Below are 22,665 nucleotides of genomic sequence, written 5' to 3'. Positions count from 1 at the left end.
ACCACTATATTTTTTCTTTTTTAAGATTTTATTTATTTATTCATGAGACGCACACACACACACAGAGAGAGAGAGAGGCAGAGACACAGGCAGAGGGAGAAGCAGGCTCCATGCAGGGAGCCTGATGTGGGACTCGATCCCTGGTCTCCAGGGTCACATCCCGGGCTGAAGGTGGCGCTAAACTGCTGAGCCACTGGGACTGCCCCCTTAAAAACACTATTAAAATACTCCTCCCCTTAGGATGCCTGGGTGGCTCAGTCTTTGAGTGTCTGCCTTTGGCTCAGGTTGTGATCCTGGGTTCCTGGGATTTAGTGCTGCATCAGGCTCCTTGTAGGGAGCCTGCTTTCTCCCTCTGTCTATATCTCTGCCTCTCTTACTGTGTCTCTCATGAATAAATAAAATCTTAAAAAAATACTCCTCCCCTTTACTACTATGGATCTGTGTTAGGTTGACTTTTAATTTTATTTACTTGAGTTATAGGAAAAACAATAGATTGAATGCAGAAGCAGATCTGAAAATCTAGATGTCTTCTCTTAAGCCAGTTATTTTTTTTAATAGCAAAGGCTTTTTTTTTTAAAGATTTTATTTATTTATTCATGAGAGACACAGAGAGAGAGGCAGAGAGAGAAGCAGGCTCCGTGCAGAAAGCCCAGTGTGGGACTTGATCCCAGGACCCTGGGATCACAGCTTGAACCAAAGGCAGATGTTCAACCACTGAGCCACTCAGGCATCCCTTAAGCCAGTTATTTACAGGGAGTTGTGAAAATGTGATGAAGTGCCATTTTTCTGACTAAATTTTATTTCCACCTGCCCCACCTCCCCTATTCTATGAATCTCCTTTTTTTTTCTTTTGAAGATTTTATGTATTTATTAATGACAGACACAGAGAGAAAGGGAGAAGCAGAGACACAGGCAGAGGGAGAAGCAGGCTCCATGCAGGGAGTCTGAGGTGGGACTCGATCCTGGGTCTCCAGGATCACACCCCAGGCTGAAGGTGGCGCTAAACCGCCAGGGCACCGGGGCTCCCCTATGAATCTCCTTTTGAATCTTTTATTAGCTCTTTGTAGCTTAGCCTCTTTGCCCTCCGTTACCAGCATTCCTGTTATGTCAATAGAATGAGAATACAAAGGACTGATGTTTGCTATATAGCAGATGGCTTGCAAGAGTCAGGAAACACCTATTGAAGTGGCAGGTGGAAGTGCAGGCATGCCTTGTTTTATTGTGCTTCACAAATACTGCGCTTTTTACAAATGAATGGTTTATGGCTACCCTATGTTGAACAAGCCTGTTAGTGCCATTTTACCAACATTTGTTCACTTTATGTCCCTATATTACATATTGGTAATTCTTGCAATATTTCAGATGTTTTCATTATTATTATATTTGTTATAGTGATCTATAATCAGTGGTCTTTGATTGTAGTATTGTAATTGTTTTGGGGTGCCACAAACCACACTTATAAGATGGTGGACGTAATTGATAGGACTGATTGACCAGCCAGCCACTCCCTGTCTCTCCTTCTTGGACCTCTGTATTCCCTGAAACACAGCAATATTGAAATTAGACCAGTTAATAATCCTGCAGTATCCTCTTAAGTGTCCAAGTGAAAGGAAGAGTTACATATCTCTCACTTCAAATCAGAAGCTAGAAATGAGGGGCAGCCTGGGTGGCTCAGTGGGTTAGCGCCTGCCTTCAGCCCAGGGCGTGATCCTGGAGACCCAAGATCGAGTCCCATGTCGGGCTCCCTGTGTGGAGCCTGCTTCTCCCTCTGCCTGTGTCTCTGCCCCTCCCCCCCGTGTCTCTCATGAATAAATAAATAAAATTCTTAAAAAATAAAAAAGCTAGAAGTGATTAAACTTAGTGAGGAAGGCATATTGAAAGCTGAGATAGGCCAAAGGCTAGGCCTCTTGTGTCAGTTAGCCAGGTTGTGAATGCAAAGGAAAAATTTTTGAAAGAAATGAGAAGTGCTGCTCCGTTGAACACATGAATGATGAGAAAGTGAAACAACCTATTGCTTGCTGATCAGGAGAAAGTTTTAGTGTCAGGATCAAAGATCAAACCAGCCACAACATATCCTTAAGCCAAAGTCTAATCAGAGCAAGACTGACTCTCTTCAATTCTTTGAAGGCTCAGAGAGGTGGGGAAGCTGTAGAAGAAAAATTTGAGCTAGCAGAGTTTATTCATGAGATTTAAAGAAAGAAGCTATTTCCATAACATGAAAGTGCAGAGTGAAGTAGCAATTCCTGATGTTGAAACTGTAGCAAGTTATCCAGAAGATCTAGCTAAGATAATTCATGAAGGTAGCAATACTAACCAACAGATTTTTCTATGTAGACAAAACATTCTATTGGAAGAAGATGCTGTCTAGGACTTCCATAGCTAGAGAGGAGGAGTCAGTGCTTCAGATCTTCAAAGGACAGGCTGGCTCTCTTGTTAGGGACTAATGCAGCTGGTGACTTAAAGTTGAAGCTGATGGTCATTTATCATTCTGAAAATCCTAGAACCTTTAAGCATTATGCTAAATCTGCTATGCTTGAACCCTATAAATGAAAAAACAAAGTCTGGATGACAACACATCTGTTTACAACATGGTTTACTGAATATTTTAAGCCCACTGTTGAGACCTCCTGTTTGGAAAAAAGGATTCTTTTCAAAATATGACTGCTTAGTGACAACACACCTGGTCATCTAAGAATTCTGATGGTAGGGCAGCCCCGGTGGCACAGCGGTTTAGCACCGCCTACAGCCCAGGGCGTGACCCTGGAGACCCTGGATCAAGTCCCACATCGAGCTCCCTGTATGGAGCCTGATTCTCCCTCTGCCCGTGTCTCTGCCTCTCTCTCTCTCTCTGCATCTCTATGAATAATAATAATAATAATAATAAAAAGAATTCTGATGGTATTGTCAAATAGGAATAATGTTTTCATGCATGCTAACACAACATCCATTCTGCAGTGCATGGATTAAAGGGAAATTTTTATTTTCAAGTCTTACTATTAAAGAAATACATATTGTAAGGTGATAGCTGCCATAGATAGTGATTCCTTTGATGGACCTGAGCAGCATAAATTGCAAATCTCATAGAAAGGATTCACCATTCTGGATGCCATTAAGAACCTTCACAATTCATGAGGGGTTCGAAATAACAACATTAACAGGAGTTTGAAAGAGGTTGATTCCAACCCTCATGGATGACTTTGAGGGTTTAAGACTTCAGTGGAGGAACTAATAAGTGTAGATCTGGGTAGAAATAACAGAACTAAAATTAGAAGTGGAGCCTAAAGATACAATCGGATTGCTGCAGTCTCTTGATAAAATTTAAATGGATGAAGAGTTGCTTCTTACAGATGAGCAAAGAAAATGGTCTCTTGAGAACTAATCTACTCCTGGTGAAGATGCTGTGAAGATTGTTGAAATGACAACAACAGATTTAGAATATTACATAAATTAGGGGATCCCTGGGTGGCTCAGCGGTTTAGCGCCTGCCTTCCGCCCAGGGCGTGATCCTGGAGACCCAGGATCGAGTCCCACATTGGGCTCCCTGCATGGGGCCTGCTTCTCCCTCTGCCTGTGTCTCTGCCTCTGTCTCTCTCTCTCATGAATAAATAAATAAATAAAATATTTTTTAAAAAGGAATATTACATAAATTAGTGATAAAGCAACAGTAAGGCTTGAGAGGATTGACTCCAATTCTTTAAAAAAAATTATTTATGTATTTATTTAATTTCTACACCCAGTGTGGGGTTCAAACTCACAACCCCAAGATTGAGTCTCATGGCCCACCAACTGAGCTAGCCCTGGTGCTGCTTAGTTGATTCCAGTTTTTGTTTGTTTGTTTGTTTGTTTAGATTTTTAAAATTTATTTATTCATTTGAGACACAGAGAAAGAGGCAGACACATAAGCAGAGGGAGAAGCAGGCTCCCAGGGGAGCCCGATGCAGGACTTGATCCCAGGACCCCAGGACCATGACCTGAGCCAAAGGCAGACACTCAACTATTGAGCCACCTAGGTGCCCCTTGACTCCAGTTTTTCTTTCTTTCTTTCTTTTTTTTTTTTTTTAAGAATTTGTGTATTTATTTATTCATGAGAGAGAGAGGCAGAGACATAGGTAGAGGGAGAAGCAGGCTCCCTGTGAGGAACCTGATATGGGACTCGATCTCAGGACCCCAGGACCATGACCTAAGCCCAAGGCAGATACTCAACCACTGAGCCACCCAGGCGTCCACTGACTCCAGTTTTGAAAGAAATTCTACTGTGGGTAAAATACTATCAAACAACATCATATGCTACAGGGAAATCTTTTGTGGAAAGAAGAGTTAATTAATACAGCAAACTTCATTATCTTAAGAAGTTGCCACAGCTATTCCCAACTAGAAGCAATCTCTACCATGATCAGTCAGCAGCCTTCAAGCAAGGCCCTCCACCAGCAAAAGATTACAACTTGTTGAAAGCTCCAATGATGGTTAGCATTTTTTAGCAATAAAATATTTTAAATTAATGTGTATCTTTTTTTTAGACATAATGCTATTGTACACATAATGGACTACAGTATACAATTGTCCCTTGAACAACTTTCAGGTTTGGAGAGCTGACCTCCAAACAGTTGAAATCTGCATATAACTTTTTACCCCCACCCCAAATTTAACTAATAGTCTGCATTTGACCAGAAGCCTTACCAATAACATAAATAGTCAATTAACAGATATTTTGTATGTTATGTGTATTATATACTGTATTCCAAACAATAAAGTAAGTTGGAGAAAAATGTTTAAAATCATAAGGGAGAGAAAACACATTTAAAGTACTGTACTGTATTAAAAAAATCCACATATAAATAGACCCATGAAGTTCGAATCTGTATTACTCAGTGGTCAGCTTTAGTGTAAATATAACTTTTATATGCACTGGGAAAATAAAAAATTCATTTGACACCTCTTAACGTGATACTTGTTTTATTGTGGTTGTCTGGAACCAAACCTACATTATCTCTGAGGTATGCCTATAATAATGGTCCTAGGGCTAGAGGTGTTGTGAGTGGCCTGAGGAGAGGTTCTTGGTTAGACTGAGCATAAATGAAGAGGAAACAAATGGGAGCAGGTTATGAGCCCAGGAAATAAAAGGGGTTGAGTCTAAGGGTAGCAAAAGAGGAAATTGGAGATTCCCTGGTATAGAAGGGCTAAAGTGGGAAGAAAAGTGGGTGGGTATGTGTGAAATAATAGAGTATTGAGTGGCCTGCCTTGTCATTTTCAAAGTAGAATAAAACTTTGATGTACTACTTCCCCAATAATCACATGCTCTGTTGAGGCAGCCATTCTATGCCTTATCCTCAGATATCCTTACTTTCTTAATTGTCATGGTTAAAAAGTATCTGCTAGTGAGTTTTAAGAAGGTATTATTTGAGAGCCCATATTATTCCTGCTAGAAACATACACATTTGAAATAGGAACTCTTAATTAAAAATAGTTACGAGATTGAAAATAATGCATTCCTTGCTGGTGCTTTATAAAGGAAAGAAGGGAGAGAGGAAGTGAGGAGAAAATAATGCAATATTTAAATTTTAAAAATTTCAGTTTAAATAAATTCAATATAAATAAAATTCAATACAGAACTAAAACATGAAAGTTTCTTTTTCCCTTTTTTATTATTTATGTATTTATTTTAAAGATTGTATTTATTTATTCATGGGGGGGGGAGTGGCAGAGACACAGGCAGAGGGAGAAGCAGGCTCCATGCAGGGAACCCAACATGGGACTCAATCCTGGGATTCCAGGATCACGCCCTGAGCCAAAGGCAGATGCTAAACCACTGAGCCACCCAGGTGTCCTGCCATAAGCCAATTTTTATAACTGTTATCTATTTGAAAGAATGGTTAAATGTCCTTTTTTATTATAGTGTATGTAAATGATCTAGTTTATTGTAGTGTAAATAAATGGTCTGACAAATCATATGAACATGTATATACATATAGGAAGATAACATTTTTATTAATGCTTTCTAGACTTTATAAAATACTTAAGGATTGAGTAATAGATACACTATATTGGGTATCAAAAGACTGTGGTTCTGTTCATTTTTCTCTCACTAAACCATTGTATAGCTGTGGAAAAAGATTTTCTTCCAAAATTAAAAATATATTTGGTGTTTATAATTCTACATGTGTATCCATTCACTAAGAAGCTGTTCTTAAATATTATGGTTTAGAAGGTAGGTTGTTTTTCACTCTCAAGTGTTAAACCAAAGGATAGTGAGATCCCTTAGGCTAACCTGAATTAGAAATTTGTAGCATATATGTAGCTTCCTCACCATGGGGAATCATCCTCAAACCTTCTTTCTTCCTGTCTTTTACACAAGTTTGGGTAAGTCTCTTAACTGGTCCTTGATTTTCTTATTTGGAAAACAGTATGGTTGGGCTGAAGAATGTTGAGTTAATTATATATGAATGACTTGAAGATTTTTAAATATTTTATTTTTTGAAGGAGGACACCTTTATAAATCTATGAGTGTTTTAAAACAAGAAATGCTTACAGATAAAGAAGTTTTTAGAATTACTGCAAAATTAAGGTTTAAATTTTTATATGATTTCTGTTTTTTTCCCTTAAAGCTCCTAAAAGACGACGGCCTGCGCGTTCGATATTTGATGGTTTCCGTGATTTTCAAACTGAAACTAGTAGGTATCTTGGACCATTTTATTCTCTCTCTCTCCCCCCCACCTTCTCCTCCCTTCTTTCCTTCCCTCTCTTTCTCCCATATAGAAAACCGCAAGATGGAAAAGCACCCATATACTTCCCTATAGGTCAAGATCCTGGTTTGTTTTACATAATTTTTGTTTCTTTTTTTAATAATAAATTTATTTTTTATTGGTGTTCAATTTGCCAACATATAGAATAACACCCAGTGCTCATCCCGTCAAGTGCCGCCCTTAGTGCCCCCGCCACCCAGTCATCCCCACCCCCCGCCCTCCTCCCCTTCCACCACCCCTAGTTCATTTCCCAGAGTTAGGAGTCTTCCATGTTCTGTCTCCCTTTCTGATATTTCCTACCCATTTCTTCTCCCTTCCCCTCTATTCCCTTTCACTATTATTTATATTCCCCAAATGAATGAGACCATATAATGTTTGTCCTTCTCCGATTGACTTATTTCACTCAGCTACATAATTTTTCTTAAAAAGATGTTTAATATCAGACCTAATTACTTAGATGAGTTACCTTATTTTAAAAGGAAATTATGAATTCAGTCTGTGATTGATTGCTACTAACTTCCCTTTGAGCCGAATTGTTCCAAAGTGCTAACCTAACTGATGATAGGATAAGAAGAGTGGTAGAGAAATACAAGAAATCTGGTAATTTACAAAGTTAATTAGCTTTTGAATGAGCACTTAAAAGCTGACTTTAATAAAAGAAAAAGATGGTTTCCCTCAAGATCCTGATATCTCACCTCACATAAGTCAGAATAGCCAGTATGAAATAGACAAGAAATAAGAAGTGTTGGCAAAGATGTGGAGAATAGAGAATCCTTGTGCACTGTTGATGGGATTGCAAATTGATGCAGCCATTATGGAAAACAATATGCATGTCCTCCCCCCAAATTAAAACTAACAATACCATATGACCCAGTAATTATAGTTCTGGGTATTTATCCTAAGAAAATGAGAAATACACACCTCTTTGTTTATTGCAGCATTATTTTTAGTAGCCAAGTTATGGAGGCAACCTGTGTCCATCAATAGATGAATGGGTAGAGAAGATGTATTATGTACATAATGGAATATTAGTCATAAGAAAGAATGAAACCTTGCCATTAGCAGCAACGTTATGGACGTTGAGGATATTATGCTAAGTGAAATAAGTGAGACAAAGAATGACAAATACTACATGATTGCACATGTATGTGGAATCTAAAAAACAAAACAAGTGAAAAGGAGACCCCTAAGTATAGAGAATAAGTTGGTGATTGCCAAAGGGGAGTGGGAGGATAAGTGAAATAGATGAAGGGGATTAAGAGGTACAAACTTCCAGTTATAAAATAAGTTATGGTGATGAAAACTACAACATTGGGAATATAGTCAGTTAATACTGTAATAACTCATACAATGACAGAGGGAACAGAGGGTAGCTACATTTAACAGTGGTGAGCATTTTATAATGTGTATAATTGTTGAATCACTATATTGTACACCTGAAACCAAAAGAGTATTGTATGTCAACTGCACTTGAATTTAAAACAATAAATGTATAATCGGCAGCAAAAAGAAATCTTGATATATGTCAGTTAAAGGAATGACCACAATGAAAATGGTTATTGTAGGGGATTGATAAACAGAAGAGGAAAAAGCCACACTACCCAAAGCAGCCACTCTTAACATTATGGCTACAGTTGTTTGCAATAGGTTTATATCTTTCTGTGAAATAAGTTAGGATGAGTGAGATTCTTGGCCTTGTACCTTTAGAGGATTTAGTAGTGATTTAGCAATGGAATCTTAGAAGGAAAGTTGCCTAGAGAATATCTGAAAAATTGTTGGACTCTGCTTGATTTTGTAGTTGATTTATAGTGAGCTCATTGCAGCACAGATAGGTTTTGTAACTTTGGAATGAGTTAAAGGGGAAACCAAGCTGATACAGGTCATCCAGGGACCTGTGCCCTTCCAGGAAAAGGTGACAACATGTGGTCGGTCATTCTCCCTCACTGCCAGAATTTTTAAAGATTGGGAATGTACCTACACAAAACAGATAGATTTAGAATCACTTTCAAACTGGATAAATGGAGATGAAAATTTTCACCTGTGTTTAAATTGGCTTGGAATATGAAAGGGAGATACTGTGATTAGATGATGCTACTGTAACTTTCAGGTTTTGCCTTTATGTTTGGCTTGAGAGCACCACTAGGTCTCAAGAGACCCTCCCCATCTTGCTTTGTATCTTTTTCAGAGTCAGCATTAGATATTTGCATTTGCATGAGGTTAGTAGGCACATTGTTAAGTAATTCTTAGAGTTGATGCATGTTCTTTTTATTTTGAGATTCGTGGCTTTTATTTTCTGGCTAACTGAAACTTTCCTATCCTCCTGTGTTGCAGTTCGGCAAGAACAGGAATTAAGGAATGGAGGAGCAATAGATAAGAAACTAACTACCCTTGCAGATCTATTCCGGCCACCCATTGATTTGATGCATAAAGGCAGCTTTGAAACAGTAAGTTGTTGGAAATTGTAAGCCTTAGCTATAAATTTTTTCATTTTCAATACCATTTTTATCTAAGAAAAAAAAATTTCCAACTTACAGAGAATTGGCATCTTAAGTATGACACCAGTATGAAGTACTTAAAAGGTTGCATTGATTTATATTTCTACCAGCAGTATAAGAGATTGTTTCATAAAATCCTTTTATTACCCTTGTGTGGTATTGCTTAGAATCTTTGTCATTTTGGTAGTTTCTGAAAAAAAAAAAAAAAACTTAATTTTTTTTAGTAGTTTATGTTTCTTTGATGACTATTGAGAATAGTAGGCCTGTGTTTATTGGCCATTTGTGAATTGTAGGTATCTTTGGCCCATATTTCTATGGGGATCTTATTGTATTTTAAAAGAATATCTAAATAGTTGTAGAAGGTATTATCCCTCAGTTCTTGTTTTTATTTTTATTTATTTATTTATTTTCAAAAGATTTTATTTATTCATGAGAGACAGAAAGGTGGAGATACTGGCAGAGGGAGAAGGGAGCCCGATGTGGGACTCGATCCCCAGGATCACACCCTGAGCCAAAGGCAGATGCTCAACCCACTGAGCCACCAGGCATCGCTCAGGTCTTGGTTTTAATTTGGCTAAAGCCAAAGGAAAACTTGCCAGGGCACATTTATTTGATTGTCTGCTAAATTATAAGCTTAATGAAGGCAGGGATAACATGTTTCTTTTTATTTTGGTAATCCTTGGTACCTGGTTTCTAGTATTTTATAGAAACAAGGTATTTGTTAAATGAATAGGTTTGGTTACAATCTTAAATATTCTTCTGTTGAAGTGTTCAAACCACAGTTGCTTTTTTGTGTTGAATAACATGTTAACGCTCTTTTGAGTCAGAATAGTATTTTTACGGATGGAAATCACTTAAATTTCAAGTAAATCTTATGTGTTAGGATAAAGTAGGCTAAACACTAATCATAAAAATGATGTTTGTAGCTGCATATTTGGAAATGAGTGATTATTGTTTTTTAAAAGATTTTGTACTTTGGGATCCCTGGGTGGCGCAGCAGTTTAGTGCCTGTCTTTGGCCCAGGGCGCGATCCTGGAGACCCGGGATCGAGTCCCACGTCGGGCTCCCGGTGCATGGAGCCTGCTTCTCCCTCTGCCTGTGTCTCTGCCTCTCTCTCTCTCTCTCTCTCTGTGATTATTATAAATAAATAAAAATTAAAAAAAAAAAGATTTTGTACTTTGACAGACTCTTAGAGTAGCCTAAATGAACTACTGAGGATTAAAAATGTAACTGTAAACCTCTTCTTCAGTTTTAATTTTCTGAATTGTAAAACCTGAAAGTGTTTGACTGAATGTAAATCAAAATCAAAATCCACATGATGTTGATTTGACCAAGCCAGTATTTCATTTTTGTCATATAAATAAGACTAGAGTTGAGAGAGTCTTTGATGTTCATTAGTCAGGTCAAAGGTTTTTTCTTTTTCTTTGCCTGGTGATCTAAATATGGCAGCTGCCTATCCTTTCTACTCTTCTGGTGATAATTCAGCCATTCAGAGAGAATAGCAGCAACATGAAAGACAAAAAGGATCTGAGTTTGTTGTGCCATGTTTTCCATTTTTTAGTAGCTACTGAGTTGCTGTAGGGCTTAATGAAATAGCTGTGAGCCTGATTTAACTTCTATCACTTTGGGTTCATAAAAGCAGTTACTCTGCTGCTTGTTCATTGAGGGAAAATGTGAGTCTTTTTTGATACTGTCATCTGAACTTTTATTCATTTTGTTAAGTTATATCACTTTTTGCTTTTTTTTTAAGATTTTTGTTTATTTATTCATGAGAGACACCGAGAGAGAGAGAGGCAGAGACACAGGCAAAGGAAGAAGCAGGCCATTAAGTACAAGTGTGCTTACTCGTAAATTGAAAGCAAAATTGATTTTATAAGTTTCACATATGTTTGTAGTTGTGAGGGGACAGAACTATTTTAGATAGGGAAGATTATGAAAGGATGGGATTTGATAGAAACTTGAGTGAGGGAGTGTGACTCATGGAAAGGTCCAGGGAAAGAGTAGACAAAACGGTTAAGTGTAAAGGTACTGATGCTGGAAAGACCTAGGCCTAGTTCAGATACAGCCAAGAAAACCAATGTAGCTGGAGCTGAGTGAGCAAAGTACTTAGAATGAATGATCTGACCTGGGCAATGGAACATTTCTTAGGTTTTCTTTTTTTTCTTTTTTTTCCTAGTAGGCTCCATACCCAGCATGGAGCCCAACACGGTCTTGAACTCAAAACCCTGAGATCAAGACCTGAACTGAGATTCAGAGTAGGATACTCAACCAACTGAGCCATCCACAGGCATCCTTTAGGTTTTCTTATTTTTCTCCCTAGCCCTTAAGTTCTGTGAACACAGGGACTTTGTTTTATTTACTGTTCCACAGTGCCTGGAAGGGTTTCTGGCACATAGTTGGCCCTTGTTAAATCTTTGTTAAATGATTGAATGAATGGTATAATCTGGAGTATATTATACAGAAAGAATCAGAACAATTTCCTTGATGTTCCTTACTTTAATAAATCCATATTTACTAAAGTTGTCAGTTACACATGTACCTATTCCTAATTAATAAGAGTTCTTTATTAATTTCAAAAGTACTTATTATAAATGTGGGTAAAAATAATTAACATTTCCATAAGAAAGTATTTTGATATTTTTTTCTTAGCTTTATGCATATATATTTATTATTGAAGTATTGTTACTTTCCTAATCTGTCTGGGACTGAGAGGTTAGTCTTTACTGTTTCCCCCTTGTCATGATAAATCCCATCACAACCTCTCTATTTGGTATAGCCACACTTGCCCTTGGGTCTCCCTATAATGGCTTTTTTCTTTTTTTTAAAGATTGTATTTATTTATTCATGAGAGACACAGAGAGAGAGAGAGAGGCAGAGACATAGGCAGAGGGAGAAGTAGGTTCCTTGCAGGGAGTGGGACTCGATTCCAGGACCCCGGGATCACGACCTGAGCCAAAGGCAGACACTCAACTGCTGAGCCACCCAGGTGCCCCATGGCTTTTGAATATTGACTCAGAACAGCCTAATAGATTCCAAGAGGGAAGATTCATCATTGTCCCATGGTCATATTCACCTCTAGTCCTTGACTTCATATAATTTGTATTATTTAGTGAGATTTTGTTAAGGCTCTTACAATTCGTCCAGACACTGTTGCTTTGCATGAATTTTATATCTGCTTTGGCTCCTTCCTTCTAGCAGTAATTTCTTAATAGATCTTCGGGTATTTTTGCTGGTATAAGGTTTTGCCCTGCAGTGTAAGCTTCATGAAGGTGGCAGGGGTTTTGTGTTCTGATAATTGCTATAGCACACCATCTAACTGCCTGAAACATGGTAGGTTCTCAGTAAGTACTTGTTGAATGAATGAATCTGAATTAATGAAAGCTTCATTTTAGTTCCTATGCAGAGGTTTGAGGTAGCATTTGCTCATTTGCTTTCCTGCCATTCTTTTCCTATTTGACAACATTTCTAGGTCTTTATGGTAATGAGGAACTGTGAAGCAAAAAGTACACACACATGATTTATTTGTACCATACACAGGGGAGTCTTGGAGATCATTCTGAAATATTCTGTGATCCTGTGATCTCATGTTTTGAAATTCACCCTTAGGAATAACAACCTTAAGGAGAAGCATCCTGGGCAGCCCAGGTGGCTCAGCGGTTTAGTGCCGCCTTCAGCCCAGGGCCTGATCCTGAAGACCTGGGATCGAGTCCCATGTCAGACTCCATGCATGGAGCCTGCTTCTCCCTCTGCCTGTGTCTCTGCTTCTCTCTCTCTCTCTCTCTCTCTCTCTGTCTCTCATGAATAAATAAATAAAATCTTAAAAAAAAAAAAAAAAAAGAGAAGGCATCCTTGGTGGCTCTTACTGAAGTATTTGGGTGATTCTGTAAAATAGATGCCTTATAATTGAGAAGAAAATAGTATTTGGAACTATGTATACAAAACACATTTTGAAGTATTTATAGACGTGTATGGGATTTTTGAAAAAGAAAACAAAGTAACACACCTACTGCTTTCATCTGTTTAAAAGGAGGGATATTTATGAGTAGGGATTGGAAGAGATTACAATATAACTATATGATTTGTTGACCTTGTTTGTGGAATCATTTTTTTAAAAATTTTTTAAAGATTTTATTTATTCATAAGAGACAGAGAGAGAGAGAGAGGCAGAGACACAGGCAGAGGGAGAAGCAGGTTCCATGCAGGGAGCCCGACATGGGACTGGATCCCGGGTCTCCAGGACCATACCCCGAGCTGAAGGCGGCGCTAAACCACTTGGCCACCCGGGCTGCCCTGGAATCATTTTTAGGGAAAGATATTTAAATGTACAGCACAAATCTAGCCATTAAGCAAGTAATGGTGTATAAATGAAAAAAACAGTTAATTTAAATTTGAAAAATGCTGAAAATAGGTGGTACAATGATATAGAAATATGCAAATTAATGTAAATAATGTATAGATACTGAAAATTCTAGATGTACTTCAGAAAAAAACTTACTATTAATATGAAGATAGCTTCTGAATTGTGAAACATATCAATTACTAGTAGAAAGTATTTCTGACAAATTATATATAAATTTACTCTTACAGGCCAAAGAGTGTGGCCAGATGCAAAATAAGTGGCTAATGATAAACATTCAAAATGTACAAGACTTTGCATGCCAGTGCCTCAACCGTGATGTGTGGAGCAATGAAGCTGTGAAGAATATTATCCGGGAACATTTCATTTTCTGGCAGGTGAGGAGGAGCATTAATCAAGATTTTTACGGTATTTTACTTTTATAATATGGGATGTTGGGGAGGAAGCATTAGGTTATAAAATGGGGGAAAACTAATAACAGTTAAATTGTGACATATGAAAAAGTAAAACTGCCCATAATGGCTGAAATAATAAGGACAAATGAAAATAAGGGCAGCAGTGAACTCCTAAGGGAAGGAGGCGAAAAAGAACCAAGCCATATAAACCATGTAATACTCCTATCTCAGAAAAGTTTATATATTTTGATGGAATGTACAACTGTACTGTTTAGAAGAGATATAACATGAGCCATATAAGTAAAGTTTTTTAGTAGCCACATTTAAAAAGGTCAAAAGGAATAAGTGGAATTAATTTTAATATATTTCTAAAATTGCTCTCTCATATAAAACTAATACTAGGGATCCCTGGGTGGCGCAGCGGTTTGGCGCCTGCCTTTGGCCCAGGGCGCGATCCTGGAGACCAGGGATCGAATCCCACATCGGGCTCCCGGTGCATGGAGCCTGCTTCTCCCTCTGCCTGTGTCTCTGCCTCTCTCTCTCACTGTGTGCCTATCATAAATAAATAAATAAATAAAATTAAAAAAAAAAAAAAACTAATACTAAAATATTGAGGGGTTTGGGCAGCCCCCGTGGCACAGTGGTTTAGCGCCGCCTGCAGCCTGAGATGTGATCCTAGAGACCAGGATCAAGTCCCACATTGGGCTCCCTGCATGGAGCCTGCTTCTCCCTCTGCCTGTGTCTCTGCCTCTCTCTCTCTCTCTCTCTGTGTGTCTATGAATAAATAAATAAAATCTTAAAAAAAAAAATATTGAGGGTTTGTTTGTTGGTGTTAAACCTTAAAGATCTGGTGTGTATTTTATACTTAGCAGTATCAGACTGGCAACATTTCAGGTACTTCAATACCACATGTTCTAGTGATTACTGTAATTGACAGTTCAGATATAGAAGTTCTTGAAGTAATGGAAAAGCATTTGACTTTGACTAAGGCTTGGTTGGATTTTAGCTTGAGTTTGATACTCCCCCATCCATATGTCCTTAGGGTCTTGCTGATTGTACTTTTTAAAAAATTTTTTTTATTTATTTATGATAGTCACATAGAGAGAGAGAGAGAGAGAGAGAGAGGCAGAGACATAGGCAGAGGGAGAAGCAGGCTTCATGCACCGGGAGCCTGACGTGGGATTTGATCCCGGGTTTCCAGGATCGCGTCCTGGGCCAAAGGCAGGTGCTAAACCGCTGCGCCACCCAGGGATCCCTGTACTTTCTTTTGTATAAGTTATCAAGCTAAAGTTAGATAACCTTACTCTAATTTTTTATTTATGAAAAATTAACTGAAAACAGAAACTTATGAATGACCTTAATTCTTTTCCCAATGCAAGATATGCTATTAGTATTATTCATTTGCCTTCTCATGTGTTGTAGGCCACTAAATTCAATATGATTTTTCTGAATGGTAACCTTTTATTCAGCACCTGTTGGTTGGCTATCTCTTTGTCTAGCACTGTGCTAGGTACTCAAGCATATGATCTTAATATATTGTGATTTATTAAGATGTATATGGTTGAGAGTCAGGAATGACATAGATGGACAGACAACTTAAACAGGAAGGGTAATACCTCTTTTGTACTGGGAAGGGAGGAAGAACAGATTTCTATGTTTCTGTAAGTTTCCCAAGGGATTCAGGGCAAGAAGTTGAGAGAATTCACACCAGATAATTTTCATATTCTGTTTAATGCAGGAGTGAGATTCTAACATATACCAAAGGTATATTTGGATAATTAGTTGCTATTCGTATATAACAAGGAGATAGTTGACACTTTTTTAAGAAGCTAACCTTTTTTGTAATATCAATGATTTAACAGGTTTATCACGACAGTGAGGAAGGTCAGAGATACATACAGTTTTATAAGTTGGGGGATTTCCCCTATGTCTCCATCTTGGATCCACGGACAGGTAAGATTTATGTCCCTTTATAGTCTTTAACCTCTTATTTATCTTTCAGTTATCTCAATAATCTGTAATATTTCTCTTGGATCCAGTTTCAGAAAAATTTGTAATAATTTAGTTAAAGCGTTTTGTTTGTGCCCTTGAGAAATGTTTAAAAATCTGTGAAGTATGTATTTCGGTCTGTTTCTAGTAACATTAGGAGATGGTAGTATTTTATATTTTTGTACAGTTCTGTCCTTTCAAAGAATAGCTGTTTACCTTTCTTGTCCTTTTATAAAGGATTCCCTTGGGTTTCCTATTATTAAAATGTTAATATTGTTCAATTATACGATATAATCCCACCAGGGAAGCAGAGGGTAGAGCTAGTTTTATTATTATTATTTTATTTAGATACTGCTTTATCTGAATCTCTTCTTAAATGGCAAAAAGTGATATCAGCAGATAAAGTAGCAGATAAAGTAGCCCTGTCATGATACCTAGGAGTCTCTTATGTTGGTTATTATTAATGTATCCCCTAGTTTATGGAAGCTTTATATAACTTATGCTGGTGAAGGATGGAATGTATGTTCCTAGTAAATTTTAATTATGCATATGCCAAAAAGAAATACTTAATGAGAATGTTCAGAAAGAGTATTGATTTTATTATATATCCTGGTTTTTAATTTTTAGGTCAGAAGCTAGTAGAGTGGCACCAGTTAGATGTATCTTCTTTCTTGGATCAAGTGACAGGATTTCTGGGTGAACATGGGCAACTGGATGGACTTTCTAGCAGTCCCCCCAAAAAATGTGCCCGTTCAGTAAGTATGCCTGAGAATGGTGATGGGCAGTTAAGTCTAACTGTATAATAAATGTCTTGTGTAAAATGTTTTGAGCAAAGATACTAATATAAGTTTTGGACAGAGTTTGCAGCTGCACAACATCTTAGACACCCTCCTTGTATTTTGATAATTTGCTACATAAGGGTTCAGTCTTCTCAGTGAAATTACAAGATTCATATTCCCAGTCTTCCTTGCAGTTAGGGTACAGCCAAGTGACCTGAGACTTGGATTTAGAAGTAAACAATGTATGTAGCAGTAGACAGGAGGGACTGCTATGGCAAGCCAGGTGACAGAGTAAGCTACGTCTTCAGGGGCAGCACTGCTAGGACTTTTGGTATCCGAGTCCAAGCAGCAGTGGAAACGCTCTTTTCCGTAGACCACTCTGATGATGGTATAGCTGGGCATTATTACTGGCTATATAGCTCTGGGGCTTGGCTCTCTGGCCCATCTAGAGATATTTCTATAATATGCTATTATGAGGCAGACCTGTTTGATACTTAGAATCAAGATCAGTGGTAAGTAAGAGAGCTTCAAAGATACAGGAATCACACATTGGTTGTAGGTGCTATTTGGATTTGATGGCAGTGACAATAAAAGTTTTAGAGGATATGACTTAAGCAGTCATATCATGCAGTTGTGAAACAGTTCCTTAAGTTATCACTTAGAATAAAGTACCCCCCAGGCACAATATGCTTTGGGTGCTTGCCAAGGAGTGGTATAGAATTCTTATTCCCCTTTAGAGAAGTTTTATTTAGGTAGACAAAGTAGTGCGGAATTAAAACATTGTTTCATCTTTATGAATAAACACAGTATTTTGGGAGGTTTTTGGTTTTTGTTTGCTTTTTTCGTTACTCAGAGAAGTGCTTGCTTATTTATTTATTTATTTATTTATTTATTTATTTATTTATTTATTTTTGAGAAGTTTTACTTATGTAGAACCCTTAAAAAAATTTTTTTTTAAATTTATTAATGAGAGACGGGTCGGGGCAGAGACACAGGCAGAGAGAGAAGCAGGCTCCGTGCACAGAGCCCGACGTGGGACTCTATCCTGGGTCTCCAGGATCAGGCCCTGGGTTGAAGGCAGCGCTAAACCATTGAGCCACCTGGGCCACCCAGAAACCTTTTTAAGGCATAAAAAAACTCAGAGAATTTTTTTTTAAAAAGATTTTATTTATTCATTCATGAAAGACACACAGAGAGAGGCAGAAACATAGGCAGAGGGAGAAGCAGGCTCCGCGCAGGGAGCCCGATGTGGGACTCGATTCCAGGACTCCGGGATCACACCCTGAGCCGAAGGCAGTTGCTCAACCACTGAGCCACCCAGGTGTTCCTTCAGAGAATTTTTGTAATTGCCCTAAGCATTTCTTACCCTTGGTAGTCATGAGGCTGATATTGTCAAAAACCAGAGCCTGAGCTTGTGAGTTTCTGAATTACAATAACATAAATTGAGTTTACAACTTGATTGGGTCTCTCAGAAAAGTAAGGCTTTTAGTGGGGAAAGAGTGGGACCATAACATTGGACAAATACATAGGGGTGATTTGGGTAACTAGTACCTAACTCAGACTCCATTTCTGATACTAAATTCTGTGTTACAAATGTTCGTGAACTGTTTGCAAGAGAAACCCCAACAATAATGACTTAAACAAGGAAGATACCTACTTCTCTCAACAAGAAGTTGAGGCAGGCAATCTAAGACGTGACTCCTGTGGACGTCATCAAGGAACCGGGTTCCTCCTCTTACCCCCACCCCCTCCTCTATCCTTAATATTGGCTTTTGTTCTCATGTTTACAATATAGATGCTGTGCTCCCAGGCATTATATCCAAGCATGGACAAGGAGGAAGGAGATAGTGCCTCTATATAAAAGTAAACAGCCACAGATAAGAGTTCTGCTTATTTTAGCTGGACACATTTCTTGCCCAAATGCAATTGACGTTAAGGCAAAGAAGATTGTGTGATAGGAAACTAGTAGTGTCCATCATAGTGTCATTCTTTAAAATCAACCTTATATGGTACACAATGTTATCAATGGTCAGTCCAAGCCATTGCATGTCATATAGGCACCTCTTTGCTTTTGTGTATGTAATAAGTCAGCCTCAATTTTATTTATTTGTTCATCCATCCATCCATCCATCCATCCATCCATCCATCCATCCATCCATTCGAGAGAGAGAGAGAGGTAGAGACACAGGCAGAGGGAGAAGCAGACTCCATGCAGGGAACCTGACGTGGGACTTGATCCTGGGTCTGCAGGATCATGCCCTGGGATGAAGGCGGCGCTAAATCGCTGAGCCACTTGGGCTGCCCAAGTTTATTTTATTTAAAAAAAGTTATAAAAAAAAGTTATAGGGTTCATTTTATTTAAAAAATAAATAAATAAATAAAAAATGTTATAGGGGGTGCCTGGGTGGCTCAGTTAGTTAAGCGTTCGACCCTTGGTTTCAGCTCAGGTCATGCTCTCAGGATTAAGATTGAGCCCCGCACTGGGTTCCTTGCTCAGCACAGAGTCAGCCTGGGATTCTTTCCCTCTTCTTTTCCTTCCCTCTTTTCTCCGCCTACCCCCCACCCCCCCCCCCCCGCCATGCTCAAGCACATGTTCTCTCTTTGTCCAAAATAAAATAAGATCTTTTAAAATAATTATAGCTTTATTTTAAAATTTACAAGTTGATATGAGCATCTTTTCACATGCTCTTATGCTATCCCTCTTTTGGTAGTGTTTACTCCGATCTCTGGCTCATTTTTTTATTTTCTCTTATTAGGTTGTAAGAATTTCTTAGATGGTAAGCCTTTGTTGGGTATGTGGTTTGAAGATACTTTCTCTCAGTCTGTTGCTTACTTGCTCATTTCTTAATTGTCTTCTGAAGAGCAAATTTTAAAATTTTCATAAAATCCAAATCAAACTGTTTTTTTTTAAGACTTTATTTATTCATGAGAGAGAGAGAGACAAAAGCAGAGACACAGGCAAAGGGCAAAGCAGGCTCCATGCAGGGAGCCCAACATGAGACTCGATCCCAGGTCTCCAGATCACGCCCTGGGCTGAAGGCAGCACTAAACCGCTGAGCCACCCAGGGATTCCCCCAAATCATAAACTTTTATACTTTGTGCTTTTTCTCTCTTATCTAAGAAATCTTAGCCTAACCCAAGATTTTATCCCATATTTTTTGCATTTTAGTTCTTAAGTCAACCATCCATTTTAAATTAATTTTTGTATATGGTGTCAGAATAGGATTGAGTTTGAGTTTTTTGTTTATCTACATATGGCTGTACATTTATCCTAGCACCATTTGTTGTTTTTTTATAGGTTTCTTTTTATTTTTTTGAAAGATTTTACTTACTTGACAGAGAGCACAAGCAGGAGGAGCAGCAGACAAAGAGAAAAATGGGTCCCCCTGCTGAGCAGGGAGCATGATGCAATGGGGCTTGATCCTGGGTTCATGACCTGAGCTGAAGGCTGTCGCCTTAACCTACTGAGCCAGGTGCCCTCCCCAGCACTTTCTGTTAAAAACACATCCTTTTCCCATTGAATTGCCCTTTATACCTTTGTTAACAAATGGAGATGTATATGTGCATTTATGGACTCTTCTTCTTCTTCTTTTTTTTTTTTTTTAAGATTTTATTTATTATTCATGAGAGACACAGAGAGAGAGAGAGAGAGAGAGCGGCAGAGACACAGGCTAAGGGAGAAGCAGGCTCCACGCAGGGAGCCTGATGTGGGACTCGATCCTGGGACCCCAGGATCAGGCTGTGGGCTGAAGGCGGCGCTAAACCACTGAGCCACCCGGGCTGCCCATAAATTATTTATTCATGAGAGACACAGAGAGAGGCAGAGGGGAGAAGCAGGCTCCATGCAGGGAACTCGATGTGGGATTTGATCCCGGGACTCCAGGATAACGTCCTGGGCTGAAGGCAGATGCCCAACTGCTGAGCCACCCATGCATCCCTGGGCTCTTTTCAATTGATACATCTTTCTTTACACAAATATTTTTGTCTTGATTGCTGTAGCTTTATAAGTCTTGAAATTGCATGGTGTAAATTCAACTTTATAGTTATTTGGTTATTTCAGGCCTTTTATGTTTCCACATATGAGTTTTGCTTTGTTTTTTTAATTAAAAAATTTTTAAAAAAGATTTATATAGGGGATCCCTGGGTGGCTCAGCGGTTTAGCGCCTGCCTTTGGCCCAGGGCGCGATCCTGGAGTCCGGGGATCGAGTCCCACGTCGGGCTCCCGGCATAGAGCCTGCCTCTCCCTCTGCCTGTGTCTCTGCCTCTCTCTCTCTCTCTCTCTCTCTCTCTCATAAGTAAATACAATCTTTTTCTAAAAGAAAAGATTTACTTATTTATTCAGGGGAGACACAGAGAGCAGCAGAGACACAGGCAGAGGGAGAAGCAGGCTCCAAGCGGGGAACCCGATAGGGGACTCGATCCTGGATCCCAGGATCCAGGACCTGAGCGGAAGGTGGTGGCTCAACAGTTGAGCATCCTGCCTTCAGCTCGGGACATGATCTGGGACAGAGTCCCACATTGGGCTCTCTGAGAGGAGCGTGCGTCTCCCTCTGCCTATGTCTCTTCCTCTCTCTGTGTATCTCATGAATAAATAAATAAAATCTTAAATTTTTTTTAACATGGGAGGGATCTATGACAGAGAGATCCACATGAGCTTGCTTGCTTATTTAGTTAGTTCTTTTAGTAAACTATACATCTAATGTGGGGCTTAAACTCACAACCCTGAGGTTTCCAATCTCTATGCCTTTTTCTCAGGTAAGACCTCCAGTACAAAGTTACATAGAAGTAGTGAGATTAGACCTCCTTTTTTTTTTTTTTTAATTTTTTAAATTTTATTTATTTATGATAAACACACAGTGAGAGAGAGGCAGAGACATAGGCAGAGGGAGAAGTAGGCTCCATGCACTGGGAGCCTGATGTGGGATTCGATCCTGGGTCTTCAGGATCGCGCCCTGGGCCAAAGGCAGGCGCCAAACCGCTGCGCCACCCAGGGATCCCAGATTAGACCTCCTTAATTTGCTTCTGGTGTTGGGGTGAAAGTCTTCACTCATTCACCATTAACTTTGATGTTAGCTTTATTTTTCTTATAGATACAGTTTATCAGGTCGAGGGAAGTTTCCTTCTATTCCTAGTTTGCTGAGTTTTTATCATGAGGGAATTTTGTCAAAAGTTTTTTACGTCTGTTTAGATGAACATTGGTTTTTTTTTTTTTTTTTATCGAATTCTATTGGTTGGCATCTATCTATCTAACTATCTATCTGAGAGAGAGAGAGCATGAGCAGGGGCATTGGGAAAGGGAGAAGCAGACTCCCTGCCAAGCAGGGAGCCTGACATGGGGCTTGATTCCAGGACCCCAGGATCATGACCTGAGCGGAAGGTGAATGCTTTAACCAACTGAGTCACCCAGGTGCCCCTATTGATTGGCGTTTTAATCTTAAACCAACCTTGCATTCCTAGGCTAAAAAAGTTAGGCTTAAAAACCCAGGCTACTTGGTTACTGATGGATTGCTCTTTTATATATTGTTGGATTTCATTTGCCAAAATTCTGTCAAGGATTCTTGGGCCTATATTCATGAGGGATATTGGTTTGTAGTTTCTTTGTCTTTTGTCTTCCTTGTAATGTGTTTGTCTGGTTTTGGTATTAGGGTAATGCTGGCTTCATAATGAATTGGGAAGTATTTCCTTTGCTTCTGTTTTCAGGAAGAGTTTGTGTAAAATTGATACTTTTTCTTCCTTAATGTTACATGACATTTACCAGTGAAGCCATCTGGACCTAGAGCTTTTTTTGCGGGAAGTTTTTAAACTATAGATTCAATTTAATTAATAGATTAGGAATTATGTATTTCTTTTTTTAGTAATAGAAAGTTTGATTACTACATAAAGTTAATAGGATATAATAATTTGCTATAA

General features: G+C 38.7%; 1 protein-coding gene across 1 annotated transcript in view; it reads left to right on the top strand.

Annotated features, from left to right (window-relative positions):
* The window catches only part of UBXN7 (UBX domain protein 7), a 60,486-nt gene that overhangs the window by 26,516 nt on the left and 11,305 nt on the right, over positions 1-22,665 (top strand). Inside the window, exons 4-8 of the mRNA XM_038583146.1 lie at positions 6,603-6,668; positions 9,072-9,184; positions 13,823-13,969; positions 15,850-15,940; positions 16,604-16,731. Of these exons, the coding sequence (XP_038439074.1) occupies positions 6,603-6,668; positions 9,072-9,184; positions 13,823-13,969; positions 15,850-15,940; positions 16,604-16,731 (545 nt within the window). The remainder of the gene's footprint in view (positions 1-6,602; positions 6,669-9,071; positions 9,185-13,822; positions 13,970-15,849; positions 15,941-16,603; positions 16,732-22,665) is intronic.

This window comes from Canis lupus, chromosome 33 (assembly GCF_011100685.1).
Source record: "Canis lupus familiaris isolate Mischka breed German Shepherd chromosome 33, alternate assembly UU_Cfam_GSD_1.0, whole genome shotgun sequence".
Lineage (NCBI taxonomy): Eukaryota > Metazoa > Chordata > Mammalia > Carnivora > Canidae > Canis > Canis lupus.
Note: the sequence above shows the minus strand (reverse complement) of the source record. Positions and strands in the feature narration are given on the sequence as shown.